This window comes from Ananas comosus, linkage group 17 (assembly GCF_001540865.1).
Source record: "Ananas comosus cultivar F153 linkage group 17, ASM154086v1, whole genome shotgun sequence".
Taxonomy (NCBI): Eukaryota; Viridiplantae; Streptophyta; class Magnoliopsida; order Poales; family Bromeliaceae; genus Ananas; species Ananas comosus.
The window spans coordinates 8,506,687-8,525,845 of NC_033637.1; the positions used below are offsets into that span (position 1 = coordinate 8,506,687).

Sequence of the window (19,159 nt, forward strand, 5' to 3'; positions counted from 1 at the left end):
AGTGCAACCAATCCATAACAATCAAAATTTTACTTATTTTATTTCTTAATATAATCTTAAGCTAATAGTGCAAATGAAAGGACATGGTGATGTCGAATATAGCGGTGTGGAGTAGGAGGCGACTCCACCACCTCTTTATTGCCGCCGCCGCCGTGGCGCTATACCTCCGCGCGCCAAGGATAATAGCGCAATTCCTTATAAACGTTTCAAGGCTAGGTGATAACATAAACATAATAGTGAAAAAAAGTCAGAAATTAATATTATAATATGAAGTAAACAGTGCAACAATGTTTGGTAAAAAAGGGTAACTTGTAAATAGTATAACAAATTCGTAAGGAGTACATTAATCTGTGAACAAGAATTACATTATCTGTAAAGCCGATTACACGATGTTATAGTACTTAATAAAATACAAACAGGATTTTATCACAATGCAACCTTCTATTACATCAACTATAACAATCTCTTCATAAGATTGATTATATAATCATCGAAGTTTATCTGCAAATCCACAATCACATAGCCGACGCAAACAGGTATTGGCCAAAGGAGACTGCCGAAGGAGACTGCTAGGAGGAGGAGGAGGCTCAATCGGAAGGGTACGATCGATCCAGCAACGAGGTGTTAAGGTTGATTCGCACTATCTGGAATGTTTCATTTGCTTTGGGCAATTTGGAGCTCCGCTATACCATGAAACAGACAGTACAGACAGAAAAATATTAGAATCCAACGATAAGAATAAAAATCTGCAAGAAATTAAGAAATTGTATGAGAGGAGGGCCAATGGGCTCCTAGCAAATAAAACACTACAGATAGTGCGAATCTTCTCTACGTAAAGGCGAGGAGGTTAAAGCAAGGCCAATATTTGTGAACGAGTCGAAGGCGACAAACGACGTTCCCCGTAGGAGGGGAAGCGCTGCTGCGGAGGGGAAGCGCTGCGCTTCCTCTTACCGGGAATGCCGTTGTCATCTTCACTTCCTTCACGAACACCACTGTCTCCGTAATGGGGAATGCATCTGAAGAACCGATATTTAAACAAAACGAATCGTCACCTCACCAACCCACCGCTGCCTCTTCGACTGACCTAATAAATTATAAACCTGATAGCAAACACTAACGTGTACATTATAGCGTCTCTTCGGCGCTCGAAGAGACACCGGTGGGTATATCGAAACTGTCTCGAGAAGATAAACCGACTATTCAGACGTCGTGTCGAATTAGCCTCTGTGCGCCAGGGATAATAGTGCAACGGGAATGTTCTACTGCAGTAGAATGGTGCAATTATCGCTATAATAGTGCATCCGTTGCCTCGTTTCAGTGCAACCTCACTTAAACAGTAAAAATTTTGAGATCCTCGTTACACTATTTTTTAAATATGTTGAACTGTTATCCTCTATTTTATACTATTACAAAAATTTACTTAATCCTATATGTTCACTATTAACATTAGCCTTGAACTATCACAATAAGACGTATGGATTTTCCGATGTTTCCTGCGGTGCGCCCGCGGATGTCGTCGCGGGCGGCTGGTTTGCACTAGCCACAGGAGGGTTCTTGCATGACCTTTTGTTGTGCCTCCATCTCTGGCAATTCTGGCATCGCTTCTTTATAAGTCGTTAGCAATAGACTCTCGCCGCGAAACCTTTCTTCTGCCCGGTTGTATGCGGACGTTTGGCGGCTGCGGCGAAACAACGTTACTTGGTATTGCAGGCCATTGCTCTTTGCCTCTTGTGGGGGGGACGCAATCGTTGTAGGTTGCACGATAAGTTGAGGTCTTAAACCAGTCCTCGACAAAATCATACGGATCCCGTAGCCTAAATGAAATTACTGTCATGGCGTGATTACATGGAATGCCGTCAATGTCCCATCGCTTGCAGGAACATGTCTTTTTGGAAAGATGCACAACATCCGTACGATCGGCTGCAATTACCTGGAAAACAACAAGCCAGTCCAAAGGGTGGGACAAATAGTGTAATGACTACATGTAACCGATTGATAAGTAGTGTAAGATACTGACTAAATGGTGCAAAAAAAATAATAATACCTGAAAGAGGACATCGGTCGAAGGATTCAGCGTGTAAAAGCGGGACGTTTCCCTCGAGCTCCCTAATATCTTTTCTGCATAGGGTGTTACTACACTGGTAATATTCTCCCCATTATTTTCCTCTGGTAAAAATAACAAGCTGTTTTCTTTCGTATTTCCTCGACGAGGTAGGTAATTGGAATGCCCTTTAAATGTCGAATTACACTATATCGTCTCGGCACAGTTGGAAGTAAGCATGGAATAAAGCCTTCCCAGGAAGCAATGGGTAGCCCACATATGCCGAGGAAGATTGACCACATACTTGTACTGTTCGGGGTTCAACTCCTTCATCTTCTCAATGTGTTCGTTGAACTCCGCAACAGTGTATGCACGCACCGCAGCCCAAAATCTTCTCCACGCAGGTGTATTCTTTGGCGCGTGCAGGAGATTGGTAGACAGATGGTAAATGCAATAACTATGAGCTGCATCCGAAAAATCATCAGATACAGCATCAATCAATCTTTTTTGGCGGTCGGAAACAATAGTAAGTACACTATTTGCTCTGTTAGAGTCGCGATCACCGACGACGCCATCCCGTAACTGTTCCAGAAACTAGTGCAAGGAATAGCGATTTTCACCTTCAACAACTGCCCACGCCAATGGCAATATGCAGTTATTCCCATCAATACATGACGCCGTCAACAGACAACCTCTAAACTTACCAGTTAGGAAGGTTCCTGGAAGAATAAGAAACCGTGTATATTAATGTGAAATCGTGCAAAAAATTGTATTACATTCATGAATTGATTATATAATAGTGCAACATAGTAAAATAATGATGTGACAGTGGCGTAATAGTGCAATAACGTACCATCCAAACCAATCAGTGGCCTGCAGTGCTTCCTGAATGCTCGAATCACTGCACCGAATGCCCAGAAAAAACGGTGAAAATGACCCTCAACCTGGTAAAGTAATTGGAGACATGTTTCCGCATCTCCACTCCTCAACTTTTGCATGTACGAGGGAAGTAGAGCGAACGAGCCCTCAAAATCACCGCGCACCTCTTGAAGGACCAATTCTCTGGCCCGGCAGGCTTTCCAGTATGAAATTTTTACGCCGTGCTGCCGAAGAATCTCGGTTCGAACCATCTTCGGTGTGTATTTCTCGTTTGCCACCACCTGCTCCCTAACAAATGCTGCTATAAAAGCCGCATCGCAATTCCTGTGGCCCAATCCCCCTATTGCCCTGCTACAAGTGTGTTGCGAATCAAATTTCTTCACCCACCATTGAGCAATTCCTGGTACTTAACGCGCCTTTATTCTCCAAGGACAATCTGAGATACGGCATCGTGCGATTATCTTATGGTCGTTGCATTTCGTCGGTGCGTACTCAAAACCTCTTTTCATTGCGTATGCTTTGAGAGCTCGTTTGAAGTCGCTTTGCGTCTTGTAGAGCTGGCCTTCGTGGACATCGTCCGTATCTGCGACGTCAACAACTGACTCCATCGTAGAGCTATTTACAATGAGGTCTTCTTCAAGCTCGTCGTCGCGAAATTGCTCAGCAGTAAGTCCCACTGTATCGCCTTGCCGCAACGGGAGGACATCCATGGCGCTGTATATCCGATGAGCTGCGTCGGGAGAAGTCGAGACGATACGGATGCTAACGTCGGAATCTGACTCGTCTTTTAGATCAGCGATAATAAAACCGTCGTCACTGTCTGCCGCTTCTGCATCGTCAATGAGAATAGGATGAGAAGATCTGCAGCACAAGTGAAAGCAAGGAGTGCATTGTAAATATTAAATAGTACAAGAATGTCACGCCCCGGGGTCCCTTTTATTTTGAAACACAGCGGAAAAGCGTCTAATTTTTTTTTTTTTTAAAAAAAAAGCCTAACCCCAGGGTATGCCGATCCGCCACAAATACAGGGATTCCACTGTTCACACGGATAGAATCTCCCCTGTATTTGCACGGCGTCGCACAAGTACAAGAGTACAAACATAATACAACCACAACTAAATGAACATACAAACATTCAACAATTTTATATTCATTCACCATTCACCATAGGTTCATTCACATAGTCTTAATCATGAATCCACATCTATCAGTTAAAATGATTCCTACCCGGAAACTGGTTTTGAAATACTAAGTTACAAAACCACGAGAAAGCTGTTTGAAAGCCGTTATTCATAAGGAAACTCTCTTCTTTTAAAACACGCTACCACGAGGGGTAGAAAACCTTTCCATTTTATGAAAATCCAGAAATCATTGTCTCATTCGGAAAACCAACTGAAATCTTGAATATTTTAACATAATGAAATACTGAACCATATAAACCGACTAAGCTATATATCAATAGAAATAATAAGGGTAAAAACTAAACCGAATAACCTGGGTCGGAAGCTCTATCGACCGCTATGAACGTACCTCACGTCTCGTCTCAACCTCACCGCCCGCAATACCTGAAAAATGGTGGGGGAGGTGAGAACATGTAAACATGTCTCCCCTCCTAGTGGGTACCGCAAGCCGATGAAGGCGAGAAGTACTCACCGGATCAGGAAGAGATAAACAACAATATGGGTAAGTGTAATACTAAATACAGTAGCAACAATAATGAACGAAAGAGATAGAACTATAAATGAAAGCACAACTACCGCTACTGTAATGAACAACTGAAAGTAGATATGCAGCTAAACTATAGTAGCAAGACAAGTATAAAGAAAGAACTGAAGGTATACAAACAACAACCGCTACTATAGGTATATGCGTCAATCGGTCAAGAAGTCCAAATATACCCAATCTGAAATCTGCTGCTCTATTGGTCCGCACCGCAAACCTCAAGCCTATGCCACTACTACTCTCCTATGCATATAACCCCTCTAGGGCTCACGGGTTGACATCTGCAACCACTTTTCCGGAAAAGAATACTCCTTGCGGTGGATCAAACCGCCAGTGTTCGTGAAATGCGACGAGTATCGGGCGGTCAATGCTGATATGCTCAAAGGCCAAACATCGGCAACCAGCCGACAATCCTACCCACAGGGCTCATCAACCGTATAGGTCATCAACTGTAAGGAAGCACAAGAACTGACCACTCAGGTCAACTAGGATGGGACAACATCAACATCCTCTCAAACATATGCAAATACTGCTCAATGAACTACAAGGACTGACCACTCAGATCCACTAGGATATATGCATAACGAATCAACGAATAGGTCATCAGGGTGTATCAATAGAATCCAGAACTACCGTCGGCCACTAGCCAACAATCTAACCTCTCTTGGGTACATCGACTACAACGGTCATCGAACGACAGAAGTCAAGGAACCGACCGAATGTGTCACAAATATGAGATACAAGAACAGACCAACCAGGTCACTGATACGAAGTACGAAAACCAACCAACCAGGTCACTGATACGAAGTACAAGAATCGACCAACCAAGTCACTGATATGAAGTACAAGAATCGACTAACCAGGTCAACAGATACGCACATAGATAGAATCACTCTACTCCTACTTAGGATACTAAGCATGCACACAATGAGTAGAGTATAATGGAATAACATGGGTGCAATGCTCAATGTATACTATGCAATAATAACAACAGAAGAGTAAGGGTAAGAAACCATCACCGAGCGTGCACCACTGTACCGACGTCGGATCGAAGTACCCACCTGAACAAATATCGCGCCTGTCTCCTAACTGCAAAAGAACGTCAACCGGACCTAAGGAGGGTCCACTGGGTTAGTGTCCAACCCACAACTAAGAAACCCTAAAAGCATAACCCCACAAATAAACCCACGAGAATCGGTTTCCCAAACCGATCGCCGTACTACGCCGGAAGTCCCGTAATGGCACCGAGACTCCGCCGGGACCCACGGACTGTCCTGGAACTCACCGACTCGTACCACGAGTCACCCGCTGCCACTAAATACAAATTTACGTGTGACTTGGCCGGAAAGACCTTAACTCACTCCAAAACGATTATCGTCGGATAATCGTTCCGATTCGGGTTCCCGGAAGTATCGATTTCGACACCGGAACCCACCGTCGCTCACCCGTCATTTCCGAACCCTCGAAACAATGCGAGTGACCAGCCAACAAGGCTCAGCGACATGGCAAATGGTCACCAAGTATTGTCGGAAGAGTTCCGAACCGAAATCGCGTTTCGTTGGCGAATTTCGCCGAAAAACGCGCCGAAAATGCATTTTCGATCTTTGCAAAGGTCTGGGGCCTTGGACAATCAGTCCAGAGGTCACCCATTGCTCACTCATGCTGCCAACAGCAGCCGTAACAACCCAGAATATATAAAAGCCCTCCCGATTACCCGAAATTGCATTATTTCATGCGATTTCGGTGCTTTTATGGTCCGTCTACACAAACCATAAGTCAATCAGCCAAATCGAGACACCCGCTGACAGGCCTCGGCGTGCTGGAGGCCGTGCTCACCTTTCGGAGCAATTCCGACCACTGCGGCAAGAGCGCGAGCAACGCGAACTTCAGCGAAACTGCGCGCTGAAACTAAAAATGCTTCAAATTCACTCATCCGGGGGTCTTTGACCTTAAATGAGGTGAGCACTATGATCAGCACTGACCGACGATCACCGTGCTCACCTCCGGAGGCATCAGAACAGCCTCAGGTCGCCAAAACATTGATCCCAAACCGAAATAATGCGCAGAACAGCAAAAACATTGCTTACCGGCCAGGGCAGAGCTAGGGCTGGCCGGCGGCGGTCGGACGGCGGGCGCTCCGGCCGGGGACGAGCGTGGCCGGTCGATGGGGTCCAGGGCAAGTGTTGGCCAGCGGCGGGAGGCGACCGGTGGCGCGGCGGCTGTGATCCAATCCGCCAAGCTGCTCTCGGGTTCAAGGGCGCCGGCGGCAAGGCGACGGCCGGAGGAGGTCGGGGCGACGTCGATCCGTTGCCGGAGGCCGAGGGTATCATGATGCACCCCTCCGTGGGCGGCGGCATCGTGCGGTGGCCGAGGTGGCTCGGTCTTGGCCCGCACCAGCTCTGGACGGCCGCAGAGTGGAAGAGCGGTGGCCGACGGCTTCGGGGACGTCCGGGGATGAACGCCAGAGGTCACCGGAGGTGTCTGGAGGGCGGCACTGCCGGCGGGGAGCGACGGCGCTGCGCGGATGCCGAGATTACCTAGGCTCGGTCTGGGTGATCGCGGTTGGCCGCAAGGAGCTAGGGCGGCTCCGTCGGCGCTCCGGGACGGCGGGGCGGCGGGTGGCGGCGAGCGGGATGTCGCCAGAAGGCGGCGTGGCCGATAGGGGGCGGTGGCCGCACGCGAAACCCGAGATCGAGCCTGCTCGGTCTGGGCTGACCAGAGCTGGCCGCAGCTTGCTCAGCTGGCTCCAGCGGTGCTTGCTGATGGCGAAAACGTCCGGCGATGGTACCGGACGTTGGTCTCAGCCAGGGGATGGTGGCGCTCCGACTTAGATGACTCCTTGAGACCCCAACCACAACGTGGTGGAGTGGTTGGCCGAGAGGGAGGGAGAGGGTAGTGCAGAAGGGTTTTCCGGTGGCCAGAGGGGCTTGCCGGCGATCAGGGCGCGGGCACGGTTGGGCAGGGATGCAGGTGGGGCGGCTAGGGCTCAGTTCGGCTAAAGAGAAGGCCAAAAGCTAGGGTTTCCTCATGAAACCCTAGTGCAACTACTATATACATATGTACATTTTGCAAGATAGTCCTCCCAGGGATAATATTCTCAGTCAAGTCCCTCACAGCGCGCGTATTTTACACATACGCACGTCCATGTCCGATCTCATGCGATTCGGCACATAAAATATAGGGTCTCTTCGCGATTTATCCGTTTTGCCAATTTGACCCCTCAGCGGACTTTTCGCGTTTCCTGTAGATCCGTCCGTTAGATTTGCGAACGGATCGCACTAGTACGATCAGCACAATGGAGACAATAAACCTACGGTTTTGATTCACACCGATCGGTCACGGATTTGCGACGAAACCCATCCGCTCTCCAATTTCCAAAAAACCACACACATATACCAATGTGTAATCCCACTAAATCCTAAATTCAAATTCAAATTTGAATCTCCTACTACTAGTAGGTACATGTAACATCACTCACCTTACTCTAGGTCACATACACAGAGCACGAGGAGTCTCATTATGCAAGAACAGCAAAGAGTGAAAACCCTCTTTTCGATAAAATTCCTTTTTCTTGAAAACCGTGCATCAGATCTGAAATCCGTCAGTGCCATTGGTTCCAGAATAGCTGAACCGGTCGAAATGAGCTATTGGATCGCTATGAACGGAGTCCAATACGCGCTGAAAGCCAACTCTACTCTGTAGCTTCTCCGGAAAACCGGAGTTACTATTCACTTAAGTAAAATCTAAAAATCGCGTATCTTCTCCATTTTAGCTCATTTTCTCCTGAAACTTGACGAGTGCTTATGTAATTAAATTACACACAGGAACATCGTTAACAGAGAGTCTAATTGCACTGCCAAAATCTCAGTCCGTACAAAGAACCCTTAAGTGTAAAGTTCATACGGTGCAAAAGGTCGAAGTAATGATGCAAAATATTACGCGAACCAGTGCAGCATAAAAATAATATATAATAAAAAACTTATGTAATAGTGCAACCGTATAATATATATTGCTTACAGTTGAAAGAGGTAAAATATAATTGTGCAAAAGTGCATTGAGAGTAGTGCAACCGCTTAAAATAAAGAGGTTACAAGTGCAATAAGGCTCGGTAATGGTGCAAAAGAAATAATAGCGTAACTTACGAGCCAACTATTTCAAAATTTGTCTACTGAGGAGTAGATGCATTCCCGGAATGCCTGTTAATCAACAGATCCAGCTGTTCGTCTGTAAGCACTTCGTCTATATCATCGGGATCACAAGTAGCAAACTTTCTCTCGACAAGTTACTCACAGCATAAAGCTCCATCAGATACGCGTGGGTTTTATAGAATCTCCGTATGTTTCCCACATCGTCGTCGTCAACAATGTCGATGAGTTTGCTTAGATTCCCACTATAGCAAAATTTAATTTCGAATTGCAGGATTCCTGTGAAGTATTCATGTATTTGCAGAACATTGCTTGCAGGGATTTAAAATTATTCCCTTGCCTGATGAAATTGAGCCGGCTGGATCCTCCTACATAATTGACAAAGCTCATTCCTCCTTAAAACACCCATTAAAATTGAAATGCACTGGAATTTCAGTGTTATCCATGACTTGTAAGAGTTGGATACAGAAAATTAGCTAAAAGTTATCCAAAAACACTCTTTATATAATATCATCCAGTTAACGTGCATGAGTTGTTAAGTTGTGCATGGGGCGGGAAATAGTACTTGAGACAGTGGAATCAGTAGATTTTATATTCCCTTCAGTCCTTGAGACAATTACGGCTGCACTTCTAAATAATATAAATAAAAAAATCAAAAACCTAACAGCAAACACTGACTCTGGCGAATAGAATATCGTCGCCCTAAACCTGCGTTTCCCGCGCTTGCTGCATTAATGGCTCTTTAATGGCTTGCATTTAATGCTCTTTCATAAAACGGCGTTGTTGCGTATAACGCATGGGCCTCAGATAATTACAGGATTGTAAGGGAATTTCGCCTCGGGAAGGTAAGCAACTTTCGATGTTTGGGAATGGAAATAAAATAGTGTAACAGCTGTAAACAAATCACCAATTTCTACAATGAATTGCACTATTATGTCTATTACATTGCACCGTTATAATACAAGATGAATTTTTTTACACCACTTGTACAATAAAATGCACCATTATGTACATTACATTGCACTGTTATACGGAGGGAGTCAATAAAAAGAATTTGACTATACAAATTAAAGAATAGTTTATCGAATAAGGCTCGAATTATTGCGAGTAAAAATGCCGCCGCCGCCGTCGCCTCCTCCTTTTCCTCGGCGGCCGCCTCCTTCACCACATGCTCCGCCGCCATCGCATTATTTTATTAATCCAAGTCTTGTACAGTTACAATATTATGGAGATGCAATACAAGGAGCTAGGGCGGCTCCGTCGGCGCTCCGGGACGGCGGGGCGGCGGGTGGCGGCGAGCGGGATGTCGCCAGAAGGCGGCGTGGCCGATAGGGGGCGGTGGCCGCACGCGAAACCCGAGATCGAGCCTGCTCGGTCTGGGCTGACCAGAGCTGGCCGCAGCTTGCTCAGCTGGCTCCAGCGGTGCTTGCTGATGGCGAAAACGTCCGGCGATGGTACCGGACGTTGGTCTCAGCCAGGGGATGGTGGCGCTCCGACTTAGATGACTCCTTGAGACCCCAACCACAACGTGGTGGAGTGGTTGGCCGAGAGGGAGGGAGAGGGTAGTGCAGAAGGGTTTTCCGGTGGCCAGAGGGGCTTGCCGGCGATCAGGGCGCGGGCACGGTTGGGCAGGGATGCAGGTGGGGCGGCTAGGGCTCAGTTCGGCTAAAGAGAAGGCCAAAAGCTAGGGTTTCCTCATGAAACCCTAGTGCAACTACTATATACATATGTACATTTTGCAAGATAGTCCTCCCAGGGATAATATTCTCAGTCAAGTCCCTCACAGCGCGCGTATTTTACACATACGCACGTCCATGTCCGATCTCATGCGATTCGGCACATAAAATATAGGGTCTCTTCGCGATTTATCCGTTTTGCCAATTTGACCCCTCAGCGGACTTTTCGCGTTTCCTGTAGATCCGTCCGTTAGATTTGCGAACGGATCGCACTAGTACGATCAGCACAATGGAGACAATAAACCTACGGTTTTGATTCACACCGATCGGTCACGGATTTGCGACGAAACCCATCCGCTCTCCAATTTCCAAAAAACCACACACATATACCAATGTGTAATCCCACTAAATCCTAAATTCAAATTCAAATTTGAATCTCCTACTACTAGTAGGTACATGTAACATCACTCACCTTACTCTAGGTCACATACACAGAGCACGAGGAGTCTCATTATGCAAGAACAGCAAAGAGTGAAAACCCTCTTTTCGATAAAATTCCTTTTTCTTGAAAACCGTGCATCAGATCTGAAATCCGTCAGTGCCATTGGTTCCAGAATAGCTGAACCGGTCGAAATGAGCTATTGGATCGCTATGAACGGAGTCCAATACGCGCTGAAAGCCAACTCTACTCTGTAGCTTCTCCGGAAAACCGGAGTTACTATTCACTTAAGTAAAATCTAAAAATCGCGTATCTTCTCCATTTTAGCTCATTTTCTCCTGAAACTTGACGAGTGCTTATGTAATTAAATTACACACAGGAACATCGTTAACAGAGAGTCTAATTGCACTGCCAAAATCTCAGTCCGTACAAAGAACCCTTAAGTGTAAAGTTCATACGGTGCAAAAGGTCGAAGTAATGATGCAAAATATTACGCGAACCAGTGCAGCATAAAAATAATATATAATAAAAAACTTATGTAATAGTGCAACCGTATAATATATATTGCTTACAGTTGAAAGAGGTAAAATATAATTGTGCAAAAGTGCATTGAGAGTAGTGCAACCGCTTAAAATAAAGAGGTTACAAGTGCAATAAGGCTCGGTAATGGTGCAAAAGAAATAATAGCGTAACTTACGAGCCAACTATTTCAAAATTTGTCTACTGAGGAGTAGATGCATTCCCGGAATGCCTGTTAATCAACAGATCCAGCTGTTCGTCTGTAAGCACTTCGTCTATATCATCGGGATCACAAGTAGCAAACTTTCTCTCGACAAGTTACTCACAGCATAAAGCTCCATCAGATACGCGTGGGTTTTATAGAATCTCCGTATGTTTCCCACATCGTCGTCGTCAACAATGTCGATGAGTTTGCTTAGATTCCCACTATAGCAAAATTTAATTTCGAATTGCAGGATTCCTGTGAAGTATTCATGTATTTGCAGAACATTGCTTGCAGGGATTTAAAATTATTCCCTTGCCTGATGAAATTGAGCCGGCTGGATCCTCCTACATAATTGACAAAGCTCATTCCTCCTTAAAACACCCATTAAAATTGAAATGCACTGGAATTTCAGTGTTATCCATGACTTGTAAGAGTTGGATACAGAAAATTAGCTAAAAGTTATCCAAAAACACTCTTTATATAATATCATCCAGTTAACGTGCATGAGTTGTTAAGTTGTGCATGGGGCGGGAAATAGTACTTGAGACAGTGGAATCAGTAGATTTTATATTCCCTTCAGTCCTTGAGACAATTACGGCTGCACTTCTAAATAATATAAATAAAAAAATCAAAAACCTAACAGCAAACACTGACTCTGGCGAATAGAATATCGTCGCCCTAAACCTGCGTTTCCCGCGCTTGCTGCATTAATGGCTCTTTAATGGCTTGCATTTAATGCTCTTTCATAAAACGGCGTTGTTGCGTATAACGCATGGGCCTCAGATAATTACAGGATTGTAAGGGAATTTCGCCTCGGGAAGGTAAGCAACTTTCGATGTTTGGGAATGGAAATAAAATAGTGTAACAGCTGTAAACAAATCACCAATTTCTACAATGAATTGCACTATTATGTCTATTACATTGCACCGTTATAATACAAGATGAATTTTTTTACACCACTTGTACAATAAAATGCACCATTATGTACATTACATTGCACTGTTATACGGAGGGAGTCAATAAAAAGAATTTGACTATACAAATTAAAGAATAGTTTATCGAATAAGGCTCGAATTATTGCGAGTAAAAATGCCGCCGCCGCCGTCGCCTCCTCCTTTTCCTCGGCGGCCGCCTCCTTCACCACATGCTCCGCCGCCATCGCATTATTTTATTAATCCAAGTCTTGTACAGTTACAATATTATGGAGATGCAATAATAGAATCAGTCGTTTGTTGAGAATGTAAAAGAAGTGCACCATTACATCAAACTATTATATTATTGCACTATTAATGGTGCAACGATCGGTAAAGAAGTGCAATATAGTTTCTAAAAGTGCAGTTGCACCAATTTTCCTGGCGTTGCTAGCGATGCACTGTTAGAAGGGCAGTTGCACCAATTTTCCTGTCGTTGCTACTTCGCGTTACACTATAAACCCTATTGCGGGCCAAGCAATAGTGCAACGCGAAGTAGCAACGCCAGGAAAAATGGTGCAACTGCCCTTCTAACAGTGGATCGCTAGGCTATTACCAGTGCAACCCCCCCATAACAAGTCAAAATTTTACTTTCATATTTCTTAATATAATCTGAAGTTAAAAGTGCAAATGAATGACGGTCGCCTGGACGGTCGGCGTTGTCCGACATAAGAGTCGGCGTGCAAGAAAGCTCGGCGGCGGTATATGACATAAACATAAATATAGCAGTGAAAATCTGTCTCAGATGTAAAATATGACATCAAGAAAATTGTACAAATACGTCGGAAAATTGATATTACACTATCATAAAAACAATGATACATTTTGTGGAAAAAAGTGTAACAAATTCGCAAGTAGTCCATTAGCCTGGTATCAAGTATTACATTTCTTTTGATACAAATTACATGATTTTACAATAATTTGTAACATACGAGGAGGACTTGCATACAATACATTGTTCTATTACATAAAATTTAACCAACTTGCACAAATAATTATTTAACAAAGTATGGAATCATATAAGCTTCTGCAATTCCACGAGCATGTAGCCTACGAAAACAGGTATAGGCGGCCAGGGGAGAGTGCCAAAGGAGACTACGAGGAGTAAGGGCCTCGTCCGGAAGGGTACGAAACAGAAGAGAGGCGCTAACATCGACTCTCATAATCTAGAATGCTTTATTTTCCATGAGTCTGGCTGCTCGTGGTAAATAAAGCATTCAAGATAGTGCGAATCAATCTTAACCTCTCGCTGTGGTCTCGCCGTCGGCGGCTGTCGCATCTCAGAAACTCGGCGTCGGCACCGCCTCACCGACTAGGAATACGAAGAGCCTTCTCGTACACCGCCGGTGTGCTACCGCTTGTGGGGAACGCCGTTGTCGACTTCACCTCCTTAGTGTCACAAGACCAAAGGTAACGGGGAATGCATCTGAAGAACCCATAGTTAAAGATAAAGAAAATACATTTGAAGAGCCTCTTTCACTTCCTGAGGAACTTCAATGTACACGTCACTGTTCGAATCGGCCGCTAGCATTAATTAAGTGCAATGGTTACGAAAAATTGGTACAGCCATTGGTTCTGTAAACGCCGCTTTCCCTTCCCGAGTAGAAAATCCCCTAGACAAACCCTTCGGGGCATTAAATGCGGCCCATGCGCTTCACGCAACATGGCTCTTTTTCGAAACTCGAACAACATCCGTTCCGCTATTCGCCAGCCCCGCTGTTTGCTGTTCGGCTTTAATAATTTTAAATATGTGAAGCTAAAACAAGACTGAGCGGACGCATCGGAATAATAGTGCAACGAGAAGGAGCAATGCCAGGTTAAATGATGTAACTGCCCTTCTAAGCGTGCATCACTAGGCTCGCTCCAGTGGAAACACCTTGAAGCAAGGAGGGATAATAGTTCAACATTCTTGTAAATAGTGTAACGAGGAACATTACAAGTAAAATTCTATTCATTTCTTTATAACAAAGGTAATGAGAATTACAATATGTACACCAATTCGTCTTAGTGTGAAAAAAATGACAGTACAAATGAAAGAACTGTAACTCAAATCAGCCTCGAATTATTACGAGTAAAAAAGACGCAAGAATTCTGCTGCTATCTCGCCGCGTCTCATCGTCAAATCCTTCTGGGAGAAGTCCAAGTTCCACCCCTTCTGCAAGTATTCCTCGTATGCTAAAAGGAAGATTGTGCAGTCATTTGACTGATCTTGCATCGGGATGTCTTCCATATTGATCTTCTCCCAGTCGACGGGAGGGGTACCGCGGCGCCGAAACAAATCGGAAAATTTTTGTTGCTAATAATTTCCTATGAACTTACAATGCATAAGAAAATATTGTACTAATTAGAAATATAATGGGGTAATGCTAGTACAATTTCTAAGTATTAGGAAACACTTACTGCTTTTTCAAACCCCGCGTTGTATTTAGGGTTTTTAATGGACGATAAGTGGAGGTACTTCCCGTCTTGGAGATCAACCGCCAGCAAATGCTAGTGTTCGAAGTTGAAGAGCGTGATGAACCAGTACTTCGCTTCACTGATCCTACCCTCGGTGATGTCGTCCAAAAACATCTCGGGGCTCATTGCACTCCCTAGGGTCTGATAAAGGAAGGTCGTGGAGTATATGCACCTGTGGCCTTCCGCCTCCTTGAGTAAATGCTGGTAGCCGTCAATAACATCGGAGCTGACGAAGGCCATGTGACTTGTTAGGTCAACGAAGTCCTTCCTCCCGACGTCAATACTTTTCGAAGCCACTACTAATGCGGAGGGGGTGGTGCTTGTCTTCGCTCCTGATCCTCCTTCGGTAACTCACCCTTGCCGTAGTACTTTAAATCCAGGGGCGGTGAAGATTTTGTGACCTTCAATTTGAGTGTTTTGCCTTTTTTAATTTTTGATGTTTCATCCGAGGAGGGGGGGCTGTCGATGATTATTGGGTGCTGTTTAGCAAACAATGAAAGAATGAGATCATAATTACACCATCGCAGGACATGCTTACACTATTATAAGCTGTATCGCATTAATGAAATGTATCGTTGGAATATTCACACACCTCTATAATGCTGGGTTCTTGCATGGAAGACTTCGCAGTTTGTGTAGGCGCCTTTGTCGCCATCGACAGACGCACCAAGCGTCTCTTCGGGTGAGGCTTGTCCATTTTTTCAATGTCCTGCATAAAGAATTTAAAGTAGTGCAACAAAAAAGGTTATATTACACGAATAGCAATATATTGCATTATTTCAAAAGTATCGATGTAATATCAACTTACACGTTTAGATGCGCGAGTCGTCTTAGTGTACCGCTGATAACTCCGAAGCAAGCCCCGACACTAATTCGAAGTCCTTTTCCTCCGCTGCCGTAGTCGCTGCCGCAATCTCCTTGTCCACCTCCTCCACCGCAGCTGCCGCCGCCAACACCTTTTCCTTCGCGGCCGCCTCCTCCGCAGCCTCATCCGCAGCCTTCGCCTCCTCCTTTTCCTCATCCTCCGCCGGCGCTGCAGCCGCCTCCACCTTTTCCTCCACCACAGCCTCCACTTCCGCCTCCACCGCCACATTTTTTCTCCTCATCTGCCGCTCCCGCCGCTTCCTTTTCATCCACCGTCGCCACGAAAGTTACCCCCGCCGTGTCCGGTTCCGCCGCCTCAGTTGCCGCCGGCTCCTCTTTCGCCGGAACGTCTGTTACCGTCGCCGCCACCGGTGCCCCCGCCGCCGGCACCTCTGGTAGTGAAGATATCGGGGGCACGTCTTCACATATTTGGATGACCATGTTATGCAGCTAAATTTTAAAAAATTTAAAATTGGCATCAATTACACTAATTATTTAGAAATTACACTATTTAATTACCGTTTACACTATTACTTACTTCATCGCTTTTCATAAAGGAGTCGCCTGCGAAAAGACCAGCTTTTGGACGGTCATATTCTTCGACATTTTCTTCATATATATTGAGTGGCCGAGGCGCCGGCGGGTGGCCGCTCCGTCTCGGCTGCGAAGCCTGCATACAAATAATGCGATTCTATGTTGCACTACACAAGTATATGATGCACTATTATAGAGATATTTACACAAATACAGAACTAAAATAAGAATTTATTAATCGAAGTCTCGTACAGTTACATTATTATTGAGATGAAATATATGAATCAATCGCATGTTGAGAATGTAAAATAATAAGGGCGTCACATACGTCGGCGATTGCGTCGTCGGCTTTATTCTTTCGTCCCCAGCGAGGTCGGAGATCGTACGGGCTTCGAAATCGTTTGCCCCTCCCCGGCGTGCGATTTTTAAGACACTCCATGGGAGCCTTTGGCGGACTCTCTAGTTTTTGGCGTGCCCCATCCTTTCTAGATTTCGAAGAAGATCTCGACCGTTCTTTCCCGATTTCGGGATTCTCCTTAATGGCCGAGATCGGTGCGGGCATCGCCAATACGGACGATCCTATCGTTCCTTTTTTAACTCCCTGTGTCGATCGCGTAGATGACTTAGACTGTGGGGGTGTTGGTACTTGCAACCCATCGTGCCTCCTCTTCTTGCTTTTGATAATTCCAGTAGGTTCCGGGGTGGATTTTGGTGCTGGTAGGAGTGCCTGCTCAGTATGCCGGCAACGGAGGTGGCAAGACTGAACACCACGGCCTCCAGACGGCTAATTGCCGCCATCATCTCTTTATAACCCCCCGGAGGTTCCTCATTCCTAGGGCGGCGGTGGCGCCTCGGAACTTGAGCCACGACACCCACCAGCCGTAGTTCCTCCGGGGAGAGTTCGAGCCTGCGGCGGCACGTAGTGAAGTTAAAATCCTCCTTCACTCTCGACGATCCCCGCGAACGACGAGTCCATCTAATCGTATCCCACCTCTGGACACGAGGAAATATTGCACGGCGGGAAGGCAGAGGGCATCTGTACCCAGTGTGCTCATATATCCACACCTGATAGCAAAGACATTATTACACTAATATCAGAACGATATTATACTAGAGTTCACACAGTTACTTGATTTAAGCATACAATAGCTTAATTTGCACTATTTCAAAAATGGATTTGCACGATTACTTGAACAATAGACACTTACTGGGAGAAGCGGGGTGCATCCAAGAACGTATCCTACCCACTTCGAATTAGCTTGCAATTTAACGGCGGCGGAGCATAGGCTGTCGATTATAAGCCGGTGTACTGCTTCCGGCCAATTGTAGCGTGCCAGTGCGGGGAGATCATCGACAAGACCCACCAGTCCTTTGGGACAGAGATTATTGGTATTGGTGAAAAGAATACAACAAAAAAAATAGAGAATAAATAATTTGACGAAGTCGGTAATGTCCTCTTCGTCCTGCTTGGGTGACATCTCCTTCAAAACCACCTCCAAGTTCTTGCGGTCGACCTTCTTCCCCTCAAGAAAACGATTTTGAATATCCGCCCCCCAATTGAGGCTTAGGTCTAGAGCTTGGTCCGACAAGGGTAATCCAAGAATAACTGCCACCTCCTTGGCCGTGAAGCATATGACTTGAGGGCCTATTTCGAACTCTACACCCTCCTTCCAATGACGGAGGATGAACTCCAGCAATGGCCTATCTGAGGTGATGTCGGGGAAGTATAAGATATTACCGAATATCGTACTCTGGATGACGGGAAGATGATGCGGCTTCACCACCGACGCGTAAGTCTTCCTGTACGCTCCGACGAAACACCGAGAATTCACAATGAATCTACCGGCGGGGCCGCCGGCAACCGGCCGCGAAGGCGCCTTACGGCCATCGGCAGACGATGAATCAGTAGATTGCGACGACTTCGACGCCATTGCAAGCAATGTAGATTTAGATTGGTTGTGTATTCGCCGATGGGATTCGAAGCGGACGATGGTGGTTACAAATAGAAATGCGGTTGATAGAGCAATGACCGCCGTAAGGCGGTTTAGAGGCCTTAAAGGATTAGAATAGGGTAATGGGTAGCAACAGGAGTTTGAAAGTTAGTGGGATGCTAGTATGGGCCAACCTTTTTACGAAACAGCGTAAGAGTCCATACAAAACCTGACACATTAGCACACCAAACACCCAACAGCGAGAATGTGAAAGTTAGTGGCATTAAATGTAGCGACAGATTCGTACATTGACGTGATCGTTATACTCGAGTAAGTAGTGAAGAGGCACTGGCCGGTAAGAGAGGGGAAGAGACACCGGCGACACATCAAAGTTTCCTCGGGAGAATTCATCCCGGATTTAATCCCTATTTAAACTTCTTATTGCACCATTCTCAACATACTGTTGAACGTGTATTATAAAATATATGGACCATCATTAGCCAGTTCTAAAAATTGTGGACTCGTTGCACCATTACTTTCAAACCAATGATCGATTACTATGATAATATTACACCATTACGTGCTGATTTGAGCTCTTTTACAGCGCGTGGCACTATTAATTGCGTTTAACGTTGTAAACTTAATCGTGTGGTCGTTCACCAATTAGTGTAATAAATTACCTAAATGGTGCAACAACTCTCTAACCAGTGCAAGAAAAATCGTTGGTGCAAGAACTTTTTTAAAAATATTTGTAACATTGTTTCCTAAGTACTGTA

The 19,159-nt window shown here is 45.3% G+C and overlaps 2 protein-coding genes and 1 long non-coding RNA gene across 4 annotated transcripts; all 3 read right to left on the reverse strand.

Moving 5' to 3' along the window:
* Nucleotides 348–3,773, reverse strand: LOC109723438. Of its 2 annotated transcripts, none has more exons than XR_002219676.1 (3): nucleotides 2,895–3,773; nucleotides 2,045–2,760; nucleotides 348–1,930 (listed from the first exon to the last, which is right to left on the reverse strand). XR_002219676.1 is itself a non-coding variant. In XM_020251793.1 (3 exons), exons 1-3 carry the CDS (start codon nucleotides 3,169–3,171, stop codon nucleotides 655–657), a joined length of 405 nt encoding a protein of 134 aa, XP_020107382.1. In that variant the 5' UTR covers nucleotides 3,172–3,773; the 3' UTR covers nucleotides 348–654. The 2 variants fall into 2 exon arrangements, 1 of the variants encoding a protein (XP_020107382.1); XM_020251793.1 differs by having other exon boundaries at nucleotides 348–683; nucleotides 2,662–2,760.
* On the reverse strand, nucleotides 14,531–15,372 carry LOC109722871. Its single transcript, XR_002219565.1, has 2 exons — nucleotides 14,998–15,372; nucleotides 14,531–14,911 (listed from the first exon to the last, which is right to left on the reverse strand). It is a non-coding gene; the product is annotated as an uncharacterized LOC109722871 (long non-coding RNA).
* On the reverse strand, nucleotides 15,387–17,217 carry LOC109722870 (homeobox even-skipped homolog protein 2-like). Its single transcript, XM_020251040.1, has 5 exons — nucleotides 16,781–17,217; nucleotides 16,457–16,588; nucleotides 15,863–16,368; nucleotides 15,647–15,763; nucleotides 15,387–15,533 (listed from the first exon to the last, which is right to left on the reverse strand). The coding sequence occupies exons 1-3, from the start codon at nucleotides 17,012–17,014 to the stop codon at nucleotides 16,072–16,074; spliced, it is 663 nt and encodes a 220-aa protein (XP_020106629.1). The 5' UTR covers nucleotides 17,015–17,217; the 3' UTR covers nucleotides 15,387–15,533; nucleotides 15,647–15,763; nucleotides 15,863–16,071.